The following is an 18,155-nucleotide window of genomic DNA, read 5'->3' as shown; positions in this document are numbered from 1 at the left end:
GCAGTCTGTATAATTCATAAACACAACTTCATTCTTTATAAATTTCTCCAACAGTGTAGCATTAGCCGTTAGCCACAGAGCATAGCCTCAAACTCATACAGAATCAAACGTAAACATCAAAATAGATACTTTACTCACATAATTCGAAGCATGCATACAGCGTGCATGACGAACATCTTGTAAAGATCCATTTGAGGGTTATATTAGCTGTGTGAACTTTGTAAATGCGCTGTAATATAGTCGAGAGCTTGTGTGGCAGGGAGCACGCAATTTAAAGGGGCGGCGCGCTGAAAAAATCAGTGTATAGTTAATGATGCCCCAAAATGGGCAGTTAAAAAAATTTATTTAAAAAAATCTATGGGGTATTTTGAGCTGAAACTTCACAGACACATTCAGGAGACACCTTAGACTTATATTACATCTTGTGAAAAAGCATTCTTGGGCACCTTTAAGGAGTTACGATTTAAAGCTTTGCACACTATAAATTAAAAACAACACCAGTAGACTAACACATCTTTAAGCTTTGGAGAGAAATGCTAAGCTGCTAAAAAAAAAAAAAAGTGTTTTGTTTTTTGCAGGGAGGTCATGTCTTATCTCAGAATGTCACATAGTAAGACAGCATCACTTCAGATACTGACACAGCATGAATAACGCTTTCAATAAATTGCCAGATGTTCTTCAGTAAAGTTTTGGAGTGATTTTGAATGTTCTTTTTGACTGAAGTTCAGATAACCTATTTTATGTGTGTTGTTGGAGATGCAGCCACAGGACACTCCTTCTTCCTCCATCTGTGGCAAATGCGACAAAACAAACACCAGATTAGACCTCTGCACACTAACACGCTCCTTACCACCAATAAACACATGTTTGAGATTCAGCTGCGGTTTTGTTGTCATGGCTACTTTTTGCCTACTTTTCTGTGTTGACTTCATGAAGTGTAATCATAATCTTAAATGGGATTTGCTTTATTGATGCTGCTTGCATCCCACATGTGTAAAATCAAAGTCAAAAACAAACCGTTCAAGCTCACTCACAGATGAAACTGAGTGAAGTGAGGAAGTTGTGTTGGCCGCTGCTGCGTCACTGCTGATTGCAACAGGAAGAAATAGTGCAGCATTTGTGTGTAACTGCTGTGCTTGATAGTTTCATACACCTCTCTTGCTCCTCTTCATTCGCCCAACGTTGGCTTCGTTCAATGTTTTTTTTACCGCAAGACACTTCATTCAGACTTGTATGCACCTCATTCTTGAACCCTGCTTATAGTCTGTTGGGGTGTGGGGCGTGTGGGGGTGAACAGATGGCCCTCCGTGTGTAGTTTAGAGGAGAAGCCATTGGGGTTGTGTGTGTGGAAAGGAGAGGTAAGGTGCAGACAAGCTATGGGATGCTGCAGTGTGACCCAAAGGCATACGGGAACTGATGAAGTGGGCCCAGATGAAATCGAGCTCCTGGAAATCAACAACACAGGGTAAGAGACTGACTGCCGCATGGTTGTTGTTTTTTCCTTATGCATTTCAGTTGAAGCACAGGCTCTTGAGTGCACAGAATATACTTGCTAGCAAAACTTCCTCATTTCAGAAAGTTAGGTAATGTTTGATAACATTTTTAAAACCACAAAGGGTTAGTTGCTCATAATCATGCGGATGTTAAAATGGAAGTGGCTGTCCATTGGAGTTGAGAATGTTAGAAGTTGTTAGATTTGTTTTACATATTTTAAGAATGGTGGTAAGAAACCATGTGACAGTTTCAGCTAGTAAGTAAATTCTAGAGACACCTTTTTCAGCATCAAACCTTGTTCTGCTTGATTCTGTCTGTCTGAAATGGATCTGATGAAACTCTGTGAAACATCTTGAGCTTTTATGTAAGTTTTAGTTGTTTTATTCCCCTCGCAATGAAGGTGTTTACTGTGGATGGGCAGCAGTCTTGCAGCTAGATCTCATTAGAGCCTCTCATACACCAAATGAGGCAGAACTAATGCAGCTAGTATAGCTAATTAAAGGAGCTAAGTGTGTTTGAGCAGTCTGGTGTCTTACTCCAGGCTGGAAGCCTCAATCCTCTCATTAGGAGACTGTAGGGATTATATTGGGAGTTAATCAGAGCTCATAAGCTTTATGTGACCAAACTAGCAGAAAAACGGGGATCAGACAACGGCCAATCTGCAAAAATATACACAGGTTGATAATATGCAGATATGCGTCAGTGGTGAAAACATGGCTTGTTTGGAGTAATTACAACGTTAAATCACTAATTTTGTGGTAATGGTCTTGCGATATACCTGTTGAAGTTTCTATATGTTCTGAGTGTAGTTTAAAGAGTCAAGCCTGTTGAGGGTCAGATGGTGGATGTCTGCTTGTCATTCGCCACCCACACAGTAAGCTGCTTATGTCTGGGCACTTCCCCAATAAGCGCAATGGGTAAAAGCAGCGGGAACAGAGGGTCTGGGGGAAAAATAAGCAACATTCAGGGAATAAACGAGTTTGTTAAAGTGTGCTGTTAAAGAATTTGTAATAATCACAGTGGCCTCAGGCTGACTATGTGTAGAATATGTCATTTGTGGTATCCAGTTGTTTCCCAGACCTTATTAGGAAGAACTTCATAGTTATTTGTAGTAATTGAAAACTATACATATTCTAAAATACAGTTATGTTCAGTTGTCACCTTAAGGACCTTTTTTTCTTTACCTGATCAGAAGCTTAAAAATTACTGATATATCTTATGTTTTCTATTTTTATGTTACCACGAGACAATAAATAAATAACAACAGAGAAAGTGCAAAATTATAAATCATTGTTCTATGTTACCTGTTTTCACCCTACTTTTTTTTTACAAAGTAGAACACTAATATTTTAAGCTTAAACTTAAAGGGCACCTATTATGCCCCTTTTCATAAGATGTAATATAAGTTTATGGTGTACCCAGAGTGTCTGTAAAGTTTTAGCTCGAAATACCCACAGATCATTTATTAAAGCTTGTCAAATTTGCTCCTATTTGGGTGTGAGCAAAAACACGCCATTTTTGTGTGTCCCTTTAAATGCAAATGAGCTGCTGCTCCCCACCCACTTTCCAGAAGAGGGTGGAGCTTTAACAGCTTGCGCTTTGGTTGCTCAAAAACAACAACAAAGCTGGAGAATCTCATGCAGCCAAAATGACGATTGTTAGTAATGGTGTTTAGCCACATTGTTTAAACCGGACACTGATGGAGAGACTCAGGCAGAAGTTACAACTTTTAGAATGCAACTGGACGTTTCTGAATGGTTAGTGGATAAATGTGCTAGCCTTTGCAAATAAACATAGCATTTTTAATATCTGGTCTTTGCAGAAAACGTACAGTTTTTCAAGACAATCACCTTTTACACTGCTCTTTACAAACATGTGGTTATAAAGTATATAAACAAGGTTTAAAATAGATGACAGACATCTGGTCTTTAAGAAAACAATAGCTTTAGCCGCATTTGTTGTGGAACTAACAGATATCGACTGAAATGGCGATTTTTTTTTTTACATCCAAAAAAAGAACACCAGGAAACTATGGTAACGCAGGACTGTCAGTCAGCGGCCGTGGACGGGGCTTGAGCAATGTGATCTCACACTGCTCACAGAATCAAAACATGTTTAATGAGACTGCTTTGGGAATTAAATGGGAATTATTTCATTTTTAATAATGGGAATTAAAAAAGGGAGTGGGTGGATTTTTATCAGTGTAGGGTGGTTGTGTTCACACACTGCCAAAACACATCTATGTCCAAACACCATGTAAAAGTAGATTTTGCATAATAGGTGCCATTTAAAGTGTATTAAAGGTGCTAAAGAGGATGTTTTGTTTTATACATTTTTGCAATATTACTTGAAACTGTCTTTACTAACTGATAAAAGACTATTTATTAGGTGCACTGAAAGGAATAATATTAATACATCATCTGTGCACGAGGTAGGGCCTTAAAAACATCAGCCAATCGTTTACACGATCATCAACGTTTGGCCCTCTGGCTTGTCAATCACTGCCGTGACGTTCCTTGTGAGAGACGTGCGCGGCTGCGCGCTCCAGTAACTTTCCACACTCCACAGGCGCCACATGCGATGTTTTTGTCAGGAGACAGGAGTAACAACTGCAGATTATGAGTTACCTGCGGTGAGTCCGACATAATGAATCCACTAACACGACACAAATGCCGGTGGTAAACACTCGTGTTCCAATACTCGTGCATGAGTTTTGGGAGGCGTTCCCTCGAAATGAGCTGTGAAGGAGGGGGGTTGTTCTTACGCATGCGCTCATTTCAAAAACTCACTAACAATCTTTGGTTTCTCAGTCGACGAAAAGATCCTCTTTAGCACCTTTAACATTCGCATGCAAAACAGGCAAAGACATCATTTGTATTCACCTTATTCGTAACGTAAGAGAGGGTGCGGCCATTGTAACTTGACTGTCAATGCTTCCGGTCTCATCCGCTTCCATTTTAGCTGTACAAAAACTGTCTGTTATACTGCTTGATATTGCAAACTGTTAATTATTTTATTATTTAAACTTATTATCGAAATCAAAAACACACTGGTTTGTAGCGCAAATTATTCGACCATTTACAGTATTTTGTTATATGTAGCCCCGCACCTGTGTTCTTTCTTCCAATATATTTCCACAGCATGAAGGTAAGATCTTATGGATAAATTAACCGCTCATTTTAAAATCTTCCCTATCTACTGACATTTGTAATGACATCCCCTTCAAACATTGCAATGTTCATGCCAACTTTCATTAAAGGTGCCCTAGATTGTTTTTTTACAAGATGTAATATAAGTCCTAGATGTCCCCTGAATGTGTCTGTGAAGTTTCAGCTCAAAATACCCCATAGATTTTTTAAATTAATTATTTTAACTGCCTATTTTGGGGCATCATAAACTATGCACTGATTTTTTCAGCACGGCCCCTTTAAGAGATGCGTTCCCTCTGCCCCACAAGCTCTCGACTATATTACAGTGCATTTACAAAGTTCACACAGCTAATATAACCCTCAAATGGATCTTTACAAGATGTTCGTCATGCACGCTGTATGCATGCTTCGAATTATGTGAGTAACGTATTTATTTAGATGGTTACGTTTGATTCTGTGTGAGTTTGAGGCTATGCTCTGTGGCTAAAGCTAACATTACACACTTTTGGAGAGATTTATAAAGAATGAAGTTGTGTTTATGAATTATACAGACTGCAAGTGTTTAAAAATGACAATAGCAACGACTCTCGTCTCCGTGAATACAGTAAGAAACGATGGTAACTTTAACCACATTTAACAGTATATTAGCAACATGCTAGAAAGACATTTAGATTCTAAAAACATTTAGAAAGACAATTTACAAATATCTCTAAAAATATCATGACATCATGGATCATGTCAGTTATTATTGCTCCATCTGCCATTTTTCGATGTTGTTCTTGCTTGCTTACCTTGTCTGTGCACAGATCCAGCCGTTAATACTGCTTTTCCTTGTCTAATAAGTCGAATGGGCTGGCATTATGAAAATATTGGGGTCATACATATTAATGGTCCCGACTGTTACGTAACAGTCGGTATTATGTTGAGTGTTTTCCGGAAGTCTTTTAAACAAATGAGATTTACATAAGGAGGAGGAAACAATGTGGTTTGAAACTCAATGTATGTCTTTTCCATGTACTGAACTCTTGTTATTTAACTATGCCGAGATAAATTCAAATTCTGATTGGGCACCTTTAACTCCACAATATGTAAATCTACTTCAACTAATTACTCTTCGACAGCGATGCCATAGAAATATACAGAGCTCCTGCAAAAACAGAAGTCCGAATAATATTGTATAATGTCTATAGCAGCAAATGAATCAGAAGTGCCCACACAATCACAGAAAATAGCTTATTTTCGCAGTGTAAGGTGAAATTCTCTCCCACTAATTCTATCATACAGTGCACAGCAATTTGCATTGTGTTTCTTAAATCCTCATCTGTTATGCTGCAAGATAAAGTGATCTGACTGTTTAGCCATCTGCTATTTCAGGCTCTGGAGTCTCGCTGAAAGCAGGCACCAAATTTCCACAAGAAATGGCACAGATGAAGGTCCTCATCGTTGTCCTTCTGTGAGGCACCTGAAGAAGGAGGTAAGCAATAAAGAGGAAGTGGCAAAGGGCGTAGCTTTGTCACCTAAAAGTGTTTTGTGGCGCTGAAGACTAATCTGTTTGTCATCTCTTCACACATACAAGTCTGTTCAGAGTTTTTCTTTGTTATACAAAGATGTTTTATTTGGTCATCACAGCTTTGATAAAGATGTAAAGGAACAATATTTTTTGATAAACTTCTTTTGATTTTTCTAGCAAAAGTTTTCTTACACAAATGTCAATTTCAGGGTGCTGAGCCCTACTTTTCTTTCTTTCTTTCTTTCTTTCTTTCTTTCTTTCTTTCTTTCTTTCTTTCTTTCTTTCTTTCTTTCTTTCTTTCTTTCTTTCTTTCTTTCTTTCTTTCTTTCTTTCTTTAACTGTAACTCTATAGTAAGTACATGTAGTTAATTAATAGTACTCAGTACTTATTTCAGAAACACTGTAACTACAGCACTGTAAAATAAAGTAACCAAAATCTATGATTTTTTTTCTAAATTACATAGAAGGTCAAAACAATTAAATGGCATCATTGATGTGCAGATAGTGTTCACATAGAACTAGATTAACCTAATGTCTGCACTGACTAAGAGTTTTATCAATTTCATCTCCATTTCCGCATCTGTGTCTTGCGCTAGGACCCGGATCCTGTCTCTATGAGGGACACAACAAAACACAACCATTCACAAGTATGTCTTTATCAGCTTCTAAATAAATAAATAAAACAATCATCTGTGCTTTTCTCAATATTACATTCTCTTTATGTAACATTATAGGGTGTTTTTTTTTTCTTTTTCTTTCTTTTTCTCAGCTGGTGCTTTGGAGCTGGACAAAAAAAGAGCTCCATCACAGGCTGTACACTCAGCCAATCAGAGAATGGGAAGGAAAAGCACCACACACGTACGGAGACATTATCCACTCATCTTCTGTGTATTTACACAGTGGATACACAAAGGTAACAATTCAACAAAATGCTTTAGTTCATGTTCTAAACTGCCTCTAACTACACTAGAATGAAAAAGATGCCATTTGATTTTGTGCCAGAATTTTAAAATATATATTTAAGTGGAGCCAAACTGATATTTTTGCCTATGTCCAATTTTATGAGTAACTGTAATTTGTATGCATTATGATTTCTGTCTTCAGGCTATGAGTGAACGATATCTGGTTTTATTTTCCTTCCATTTGTTAATCCTTGCTTTGGACAGCTCTAATCATGATTTTATTTATGAGGTAAGAAACTTTCTAAGTTTAAGGAAATATTTAATGATGTGAGCTTCACTTTAAACTGCCATCTGTGTTTTGTCACAGGGCATCCTTCCTCTCTCAGCCATTGAGGTTCATCTGATCTCACAGCAGGACCCCAGTTCTCCACATATGTTTGAGATTAGAGGTGAGAGCCCCTTTAAAACAACAACAACAAAAATGTAATCTGTGAATTAACCCTGAATATGAAAATTATGAAGTCACAAAAATATTTGATCATAGTGCACTTATATTTATGATATACTCTAGGACCTATGGTGGACTCAAAGATCTTCATTTGTGCTAGTGCAGCTGAAACAAAAGCCTGGATAGAGAACATTGAGGAAAGGAGACACAAATCCCTAAGGCAACAGCTGAGCCCGTCCCATAGTGCTCTCTCATACCTGGTACATCTTATTCAGCCTTGTTGTACTGCATTCTTGAAATATACAGGACTCATAAAACATAGTCAAATATATTTGTTCCTGAATGAACATTGGTTATTTTTGCCCAATGTTAAAGGGTTAGTTTACCCAAAAATGAAAATTCTGTCATTAATTACTCACCCTCATGTCGTTCCACACCCGCAAGACCTTCGTTTATCTTAGGAACACAAATTAAGATATTTTTGATTAAATCCAATGGCTCAGTGAGGCCTGCATTGACAGATAATTAACCAATTAATGCCCAGAAAGCTATTTTAAAACAGTTCATGTGACTACAGTGGTTCAACTTTAATGTTATGAAGCGACGAGAATACTTTTGGTGCACCAAAAAAACAAAATAACGATTTTATTCAACAATATCTAGTGATGGGCGATTTCAAAACACCGCTTCATGAAGCTTCGAAGCTTTACAAATCTTTTGTGAGATTTTCGGAGCGTGTATCGAACTGCCGAAGTCACACAGAAATTGAATTTTTGGCTGGACTAACCCTTTAAGTACCAGATAAGTAAAACAGAATTAGGATTGTTCATATCATTGCTCAGACAGATTTATTTTCACTATTCCAGGTGCCATGTGATGAAAACTGGAAGAAGGAGGAGCTTAAAAGATACTTACTGCGTTCTCCAATCTTGCAATGGGAGGGGACACCTATTCAGCACATGGGCTATCCAAAATACCTTTCACTGGTGCACATCAGCTACATATACACACAGGTCAGGCTATAAATTGAGAGTGGTATCCACATAATTCAGGATGGTACTAAACAGGCCTCCTTCAAACAACAGGATCGGTTTTTGCAGGGACCTCAGGAGCGTTTGCTTGTGCTCTTTCCATTCGACCTCCTCATTCTTTCTCTTGACTGTCATCATGTACGTGTGAAATATGAGGTAAGCTAATTTTGCTGACTAAACAACAAGCTATATCAGCAATGTGTCTGTGAGCCATAGAAATATATTTGGCAGCCTCAATTAGTACATTCTTTAACCCTTAAACAGGCAAGAGTGGAAAATGATAAGCAAAAAATATTTTCATGATCTTTTTTATATCATCTGAGCTTAAGTAAAACATATCCAAAAGAATTTTTGAAATATTTGATATATTTTGGATTTTATAAGTTGTGACTCCCAGGTCACGTTGCCTGATTAGGGTATAAAAAAGGACCAAGTCATTAATCTGTTAACTGTTACTGGCCTACTTGCCACTGCATGCTTAAAACAATTATATCCTATACTTTACCTGATGTAATGTTGACAAATTATATATCATTCAAAAGCTTACGAACTCAAGATTCATCCTGTGAAAACCATTTTGAAATCGGACCTTGCTTTACCATAAAAATGGTACTTTAATTTCTTTTAGCAAGCTCCTCACCTAGTGGGTGGTGTCAGGTTTTGTATTACACAATTTATTTGAACTACTTTATAAAAAAAAAATTCTAATCTTGACAAAACACATATCATTGGAAAGTTCTGAGTCTCACGGTCCCATCTGCCAACTGTTTTTTTATATTGAGACTGAAATGTATAAATTTGATACAGGAGAATGCATTAAAAAAAACACCCAGTGGCTATTTTTGGTACAACGCCTAAAAATCTCATGGGAAGTTACATTTTGTGATATTAAATTAAAATTTAGAACACAAATTGGTTAGACATATGACTTTGATTTGATAGTAATTTTAGAGTAAAAATTATTTTGTAAAATATACATTTTATATAAAATATTTACAGTACAGTCCAAAAGTTTGGAACCATTAAGATTTTTAATGTTTTTAAAAGAAGTTTCGTCTGCTCACCAAGGCTACATTTATTTAATTAAAAATACAGTAAAAACAGTAATATTGTTAAATATTATTACAATTTAAAATAACTGTGTACTATTTAAATATATTTGACAAAGTAATTTATTCCTGTGATCAAAGCTGAATTTACAGCATCGTTACTTCAGTCTTCAGTGTCACATGATCCTTCAGAAATAATTCTAATATGCTGATCTGCTGCTCAAGAAACATTTATGATTATTTTCAATGTTGAAAACAGTTGTGTACTTTTTTTTTTCAGGATTCCTTGATGAATAGAAAGTTCAAAAGAACAGCATTTATCTGAAATACAAAGCTTCTGTAGCATTATACACTACCGTTCAAAAGTTTGGGGTCAGTAAGAATTTTTATTTTTTTGAAAAGAAATTAAAGAAATTAATACTTTTATTCAGCAAGGATGCATTAAATCAATCAAAAGTGGCAGTAAAGACATTTATAATGTTACAAAAGATTAGATTTCAGATAAACACTGTTCTTTTCAACTTTCTATTCATCAAATAATCCTGAAAAAAATATTGTACGCAAATATTTTGTACAATTGTACACATTAAATATTTATTGAGCAGCAGATCATCATATTAGAATGATTTCTGAAGGATCATGTTACACTGAAGACTGGAGTAATGATGCTGAAAATTCAGCTTTGATCATAGGAATAAATTACTTTGTCAAATATATTCAAATAGAAAACAGTTATTTTAAATTGTAAGAATATTTCACAATATTACTGTTTTTACTGTATTTTTAATTAAATAAATGTAGCCTTGGTAAGCAGATGAAACTTCTTTTAAAAACATTAAAAATCTTAGTGGTTCCAAACTTTTGGACTGGACTGTAGAGTACATTTGATTTACAGTAAATATAATCATTTTTTGAAGTTACTTTTTCTTTTTAAAAAAAAAACAAGACCAAACTTATGTCTAAAACATTCTTAAATTACAACCATTTAAATTTAGTGTAGTGTTACGTATATTCTCAAAAAAGGGAGCAACAGTTTTTTTAATATGGTTACCTGAGACTTTTCCACTCTTAGGGTTAATCCCTTTTTTATACCCTAAACAGGCAACGTGACTCAGGAGTCACATACATTTCAAAACGTGCTAAATAACAACATAAACAACATATGACAATTTTTTTTTCTTCAGCAGCCTAAGACAATGTTCAGAATTAATGTTAGCAGTAATATAAATTTTTTTCCAAAAGAAAAGTAAGTTTAATATATAATTATCTACTTCAAAATCTGAATGTTCTCCACCACTGGCAGCCATGTTGGATTTAGATCAGGCTTACTAATAGATCACTGAAAACTTGAAGCAAATCATGTGACCAGCATACTTGAGACAGACCAGGCATTGATAAATGATAAAAGGATTTAATAAAAAAAATGTTCTTATGCCCCAAAAAAGACAATAAAAACTATGTGACTCGTGAGTCACGTTGCCTGATTTAGGGTTAAATAAAAGCTCTAAACGGGTATTTTTGTGGTGAAGCCATAGAAGAACAACTTTTAGTTCCCCAAACAACCTTTCAGTGAACAGTTCTTAAAATAACTTTTTTCTTTTTTTTAGTATGAAGAACTTTTTTAAAAAAAAATCTATCTAAAGAATCTTTCTCCACTATAAAGAACCTTTTGTGCTATGGAAAGGTTCCATGCTAATAAAGGTTCTTCATGGAAACATTGCATTGATGTCAATATTTTTAGGAGTGTAATTGGTGAACCCTATTTAAGTAACTAAGCTAAGTGGTGCTAACAGTGGGGTTTATATATACCGTCTCTTTAAAATAAAAAAAGGAAAACGAAGGACCTTCTGGCCACCATTATTGTCATTTGACAATTTAATTTAAAGGATTAGTTCACTATAAAATCCAAATTTTCTCCGAGATTTACTTACCCTCAAGCCGTATATGACGATCTTCTTTCTGATGAACACAATCGGAGTTATATTAATAAATGCCAGTGAACGGAACCAACGAGTATGAAGCTCAAGACGAAAGTGCATCTATCCATTATAAACATACTTCACACGGCTTCTCGTACGTTGCATTTGGAAGGCGATCTGGCGGAAGCTAGATATTTTACTTTATAACTTGTTAAATATGGATATTTTTCTTACACAAATGCATCGCTTCGCTTCAGAAGGCATTTATTATCCCCCTGGAGCCGTGTGGAGTACGTTTATGATGGATGGATGCACTTTCTTGAGCTTCATACTCGTTGTTTCCCGTTCACTGCCATTATTAAGGTTGGACGTGTCAGGATAATATAACTAGGGTGGCTTGTGGGTGAGTAAATCTTGGAGTAATTTTCATTTTAAAGTGAACCAGTCCTTTAAGTGATTCTACATTTAAATACAATTAACAAACATTTAATTCAGATTAAAATATAGGACTATTTATACATGTATGTTGTATACAACATCAGACTGAGTTGTATTGTTTTATACTGAAGGGTCGTCTGCCATTAAAGAGCATTAAAGCCATGGAAAAATCTGCACTCCATGGCAGACTGGAGTTTGAACTCACAGGTATGTATCTTTTTGAACAAATGTATTACTCTCGTATTCCAATACAACACTTGGACATAACCTCTAAGTTGTATGTAACATAAATAATTCATATACGGTATGATTATACCATATGATATGAAATACAGTTTAAATACTGATGGCTTTATGGGAGAGCAATTTAAATTAGCAGCTTTTTTTGGACACCACATTTATAAACTCACATTGTGGTATGGTTTTTAGATCACACGTTAGACTTGTGTGTGGTAATGGTCTACATTTTTTTCAAGCACATGTCAGTGCTATGTTTATCTGTCATATCAGTCATTTCACTATGACTTGTCATGAGAACCCAGGAAATACTCTTACATAACATCAAACCATATGGGTTGTTTATTAGTTTTGCAGTTTGCTGGGGGGTTTATTATTTATTATCATATAGGCTACTGGTCTTTCATAAACATTAAGAAAGCTAAAGTTGAATGCATTGCATGTTTTGTTGTTCTAAGAGTCATAAATCAAGTGATCTATGTTAGTCATAGAGGTGCTTGTGACTCACCTTCAGAAAATAGCTGTGTGATGATAAACACACTCAGACTGGTTTCTCAATGTTCCTCTTATCGCCTGAATTTTGTTAGAGGTGATTCAAAATGTCATTACACCAAGTTACGACATGTAAATAACTTGGAAAAAATTATTAGAAGCTTCATAGTGCATGCTGATCTGGAGTGATGTATTTTCCAGGTGAACTGATGGAGCCTCTGCTTGTCTCCTGTATTTACCCTGAGGACTATCAAAACTGGATCTTCCAGTTACAACAGGCAAGACTGCAGACATTCGCATTTAAGACAAGCTAATGACCATTATAGTAAAACTAATTCCTTTAGAGATTACCACACTTTGTAAGATGTAAATACAGCCTAAACAATACATATGAATATTTTATTTTCCATCTCCCACAGCCTGATAAAGTGGCAGATTCATTGCCACATCACACCCCTCCACCTCTGATACCGAAGAAGCGCAGAAGCTGAGGATGATGTGACGGATGGGAATTAAAATGCTGTGAAAATAATAAATACTCCCATCATTCGTTGTGCCCAATGAAAGCTGCTGATGACAAATGAACATTTTACTGTTGCATTTTACTCATAAGTAACAAATCTCTTCACTGCTTGTGAGGAAAGATCTTCAATAGCTAGGAAACTCAACAGGTTTAGACAGTCTGCTCCATTTCAGTAAATATATGTTAGTGAGTGTAAACAGGCCTAACACATGCACAGTAGGCCTACAATGTATAAAGTTAATATAAATGTTTAAGTGAAATGTAATAAATAGTTTTAATTTGAAATTAATTCCAGGGTCTTATATCTGTGAGCTAAAGAAGTCAGAAAACATCCTCTGCAAAATAGCAATTTGGAAGTTTCTCTTCCTTTTTTCAAAGATACCAAACAGGGTTCAAGTGATTCACGTGTAATTTGTAATACTTCCTATTTTTCAGACAATAAAACAGAACAGACAAGCTCAGGTGGAGTCAGAGAGTAACTAATAATTTCCTTCACCAGTTTCTCATGCTCGCTGTCACCCCTTTTCTTTATTTGTGCTCGTATCTCTTGCTGCGGGAGGGAAGAAGGCAGTCGTTGAACATACATGACCGTTAACTGGTTAGTTTAAACTTCCCGCTTCTCGCCAGAAGATGACGTCACTGCGAAATCATACAGGTGTAAGTTTAAATTGTTTAGGGTTTACACAAGATTGTTTCCAGTTTCCATGACGGATTTCAAGATAGATCGTTTCATTACTACTTTAAACTTACCAGGTAGGCACTGTTAATATTAGTAGAATAAAGTATATGGTGATTAGTGAATGACTATAGAAAGATTAGTGAATGAGGGACCTGACAGCTGTTAACAAGACAAAATGAGACTAACCCACTAACCCTTGCGCAACGTTCCCTAAAAGTTCAAAAGGTGACGAAAATTCCGAACCTTTACAGAACATTCGGGACGTTCCTAAAACGTTCTCTTTTGGTAATGAAAGAGCTGCAGTTCAAGGTTCCTTATATGACTTTAGGGGGGCGTTCCATTTTGGTTATTCTATGATCAAAAAAGAACGTTACAAAGAGAATATTTAGGACATAACAGAACGTTCCCACACGGTCCTCTGTTGGTCATTTTTAACGTTCCCGATATGAGTTTAGGGGGACCCCCGCTAGAAATTTAACGTCCCCACTGGTATTAAGGACGTTGCCTAGTAATGTTCCCAGTACGTTCACAGACGGCCACGATGTGTTTTTCTTTTAAGGTTTGGGGGACGTTATTTGGTGGACCTTCAGGGAACATTCAGGACGTTCTCTGAACGTTTAGGGAACCATACTTTATTTGGAAATGTTCTCAGAACGTCCCTGCTGCCCTTGTCAAAAATTGAATTGAAAATTAGAGCTAAACTAACAAAAGTGGCTGTTCAAACAAAAACTTTTTTCTCAAATGTCTTACAAAAAAAAGCTCTTTACATGTATCATACATTAATACTATGAAAACATTTCTTTAAAATGTAAATCTCTTGCAGTAAGTCATTAGCTGACAACAGCACATGAGCTAATGTAGGCTAACTGCTGTATCACTACATCAATAACTACACAGTTACTGCAGCCTTTAAATAAAGCAACATGCAGCAGAACATCAGTGTTTGTGGATCATCACTGACTGAAGCACAGGCGCTACTCTCCAGCACAATGGTGACCTCACAAAACTCAGATAACAGAAACAGAACATTAAACATTAACAGATCTCTGTAGATCTCAGCATCTTATTACAAACCACTCTGACTTTATTTCTTTCACACAAATCCTCTTAATGAGGTGTTGATGTTTTATCAAAATTTATAAATGTCACCGTTATGGAGGTAAGCGCTTGCTTTAGTCCTATGATAATGCATAAAGTCTTGTCCTGCTTTGATATTTTGGAAGTTTTTAATCATTGTGCAGATATTAATCAGACAGCGTCACGTAGACATCAAGATTCTGCGTATGAACCTCAACAATTTTCAGATAAACAGATTAACTCTGATCGTCACAAAACAAGCTAGTCTACTAAAGTCACAAAAAAGCTTTTTGTTTATTGTCACCATTGTTGAGATTCATACACTGATTCATGATGTTTATGTGAGTCTAAAAGACACTGCTCAAAGCTCTGTCTGCATAATGAATTCAAAAAAAAAAAGAGGAACTACTAGAAAAAACTAACAGTTAATACACTCAGGAGCGGTTTCCTGGATAGAGATTAAGCCTAGTCCTAGAATAAAATGGCCCTTTAAATGAGATTAACAGAAATCTGCTTGAGTTTAATAAACTGATTTCCAGGAGGAAGACTAGAGCTACTCCAGGACTAAATTGAGGCTTAAATTAAACCTACCAGGGGGCAGGTTTAACTTCAGATTAACGTTGTGTTTCAAAGAAGACACATGTATTACTTGGATTTATATCGATATTGATATACACTGTGTGTGACTTGAAATGGTTACTAGAACTCACTTGATGTTTTCATTTTGTATTAACATGTTTCAGTCAGGACTTTCACTTCCCATCATGCTTTGCACCGGGCTGAATTGGGAGAGTAAATGTTGAAAAAGTGTTATTTTATGCATTTTTTAGAGAATATGGAGAGACTTCTTACTGATTATTGTTCTATTATGTAAAAGGTTTTATGTTAGTGTTTTTTGGGGATTACCATTGTGGTGAAGGGTAGAGCTTGTGCTTGGGTTGAGGACCTGCTAAGGTTTTTTTTTTATTATAAATATAATGTAGTAACCACTATGGTAGTGGGTTGGCTCAAACCAGTATAGTTTCTAGACCGCCAACACTGATTATCACATGTAAATAGGTATGTTTAGTTTGTTGCTAAATCACAAAACAAAAGCATTAATAATCATAGGATTATTGGAATTCATTTGTTTAGATACAAACAGATTTCCAGGCATTTCTTTTTTCCCCACAGCTGATCTATTTTGCTTGCTTTAAAAGAACTGTATCTTGTTTAGTAAAGTGTTTTTTTTTTTTTGGATTGCAGTCTTTTTCCGCTGCAATTGTTTTCCTTAGATTTGCTTCTCAGTTCCATGCAATTTTAATCTTTTCTTGGTTCATTCCATGTTTTCTAGGCAACCTCTCTCATGCTAATTCAGATTAGCACAGTTTGTTTTAAATTAATCTAGTTTATTTTAATTCAGGACTCCATAGTCCAGGTTTTAGTAATCTGTACTTAATCTGTTTCAGAAAGCCATTTTTTAATACATGATTAACTATTCTAGATTAAAGCCTTGTACAGAAAACCACCCCTCAGGGATTAGTTTCTGGAGAGAATCGGGACACTCTATGATGATTGAATCATCATCAAATAACTCAATTCATCTGATCAGAATCAGAATTCTTTTTTATACAACAAGAGTGTTTTAAAAACACAGCTAAAGCAGCCAAAGAAAACCTAATGTTAAAACATCAAGAATCAAGAGCCCATCTAAAGCAAACACTCACCTCCATAAAAGTGACTTCAAACTATATTATTTTCTATAAAACACCCACATAGAAGGCGACATTCTCGTAACCTTGCTCAACTTTGCCTAAAACTTCTCTAAAAGTGACAAAAATTTGTTCCTAAAACATCCTCTTTTGGTAATGAAAGTGCTGCAGTTCAAGGTTCCTTATATGGCATTCCTATTTGATTAGTTTTATGGTCACATAAGAACATTACAATGAGGATATTTGGGACATTAATTGAACGTTCCCACATGGTCCTCTGTTGGTCATTTAATAACATTCACGATATGAGTTTTGGGGGACGTTCTATTTTGGTTCTGTTATCTGTTTATCTGAACATTTTGTCACCATTGTTGAGGTTCATACGCAGAATCTTGATGTCTGTGTGAATCTATCTGATGCTATCTGAATAATTTCTGCACAATGATTAAAAACTTCCAAAATATTAAAGCATAACAGCTTTTTATGCGTTATCATAGGACTACAACATCATGAAAGAAATGCGATATTCAGAGATCAGTGAACAAGGCCACTGTATGAAGATTAAATCATCAATAATGAATAACAAAATCCATTTGATAATTTTTTTCTCACATTTTTTTTAAACAAATATGCTTTAGAAACACAGTTACAACAATTGGGGAAAAAGTAAAGTCAAAACGCCAAGGGTTAGTGATGTGACATTTGACATAACATAGAAATCACGTGACCAATGACAAATGAAGCCCCACTTTCTGTCCAATCATGTGTGCGATTCACTTTGAGTGTCAGAAAGTTTGAACCCCCAGATCTTAGACTTATTCAATTACATTTTTAAATACTCAGTCATACAAGTAGCCTAATATGAAAAATACAAATTATTTCAGAAAAATTTGTCATATGCAATTCATATACGTGTACATTTATTCTTCTGTTACATCATATTGATATTTATACTGGCATTAAATGTCACAGTTTAATGGGTAAATTAATTTATCACGGAGATAAATTCAACACACACATGCACACTACTGAGCTTTTATTTGAGCACGTACCATGAAAAGTGATGAGATGGCTGCTTTGTCCAATGAAACTTTTTTTCACAGAATTTTGGGTGTTTTACTTTTTACTAAATACCAGTTGGCGCTGCTTTTAACACTCTCAAAGCTTTGAGTCTTTTCCCAAAATAATGAGAAAAAAGCTTTAGTGTTTCATTTGCCCATCACTAGCCAAGGGTCAGGAGACCAACTAAAGTAAGCGCTTACCTCCATAACGGTGACATTTATAAATTTTGATAAAACATCAACACCTCATTAAGAGGATTTGTATGAAAGAAATAAAGTCAGAGTGGTTTGTAATAAGTAATCTTGAGATCTAGAGAGATCTGTTAGTGTTTAATGTTCTGTTTCTGTTATCTGAGTTTTGTGAGGTTACCATTGTGCTGGAGAGTAGCGCCAGGATGTCCAAGGATTTTCTGAGAACATTTCCAAATAAAGTTCAGAGAACGTCCTGAATGTTC

General features: G+C 35.7%; 1 protein-coding gene across 2 annotated transcripts; it reads left to right on the top strand.

Moving 5' to 3' along the window:
- The first annotated feature begins 1,104 nt into the window (after window positions 1–1,104).
- On the top strand, window positions 1,105–14,157 carry LOC137009192 (probable pleckstrin homology domain-containing family N member 1). Of its 2 annotated transcripts, none has more exons than XM_067371191.1 (12): window positions 1,105–1,465; window positions 6,018–6,117; window positions 6,750–6,800; window positions 6,923–7,066; window positions 7,258–7,344; window positions 7,423–7,504; window positions 7,627–7,763; window positions 8,370–8,516; window positions 8,589–8,690; window positions 12,072–12,147; window positions 12,871–12,947; window positions 13,089–14,154. In XM_067371191.1, the coding sequence occupies exons 1-12, from the start codon at window positions 1,377–1,379 to the stop codon at window positions 13,158–13,160; spliced, it is 1,164 nt and encodes a 387-aa protein (XP_067227292.1). In that variant the 5' UTR covers window positions 1,105–1,376; the 3' UTR covers window positions 13,161–14,154. The 2 variants fall into 2 exon arrangements, with proteins under 2 accessions (XP_067227292.1, XP_067227293.1); XM_067371192.1 differs by lacking the exon at window positions 1,105–1,465 and adding an exon at window positions 1,566–1,858 and having other exon boundaries at window positions 13,089–14,157.
- Window positions 14,158–18,155: the final 3,998 nt, after the last annotated feature.

This window comes from Chanodichthys erythropterus, chromosome 20, assembly GCF_024489055.1.
Source record: "Chanodichthys erythropterus isolate Z2021 chromosome 20, ASM2448905v1, whole genome shotgun sequence".
Taxonomy (NCBI): domain Eukaryota; kingdom Metazoa; phylum Chordata; class Actinopteri; order Cypriniformes; family Xenocyprididae; genus Chanodichthys; species Chanodichthys erythropterus.
This window is presented reverse-complemented; position numbering and strand designations above follow the sequence as displayed.

Excerpts from the sequence above, each read along its gene's own strand:
- LOC137009192 (XM_067371191.1), top strand. The coding sequence starts at position 1,377 with ATGGGATGCTGCAGTGTGACCCAAAGGCATACGGGAACTGATGAAGTG. Across the intron at positions 1,466-6,017 it reads CTGGAAATCAACAACACAGG|GCTCTGGAGTCTCGCTGAAA; the intron begins GTAAGAGACTGA and ends CTGCTATTTCAG. Across the intron at positions 12,148-12,870 it reads ACTGGAGTTTGAACTCACAG|GTGAACTGATGGAGCCTCTG; the intron begins GTATGTATCTTT and ends TGTATTTTCCAG.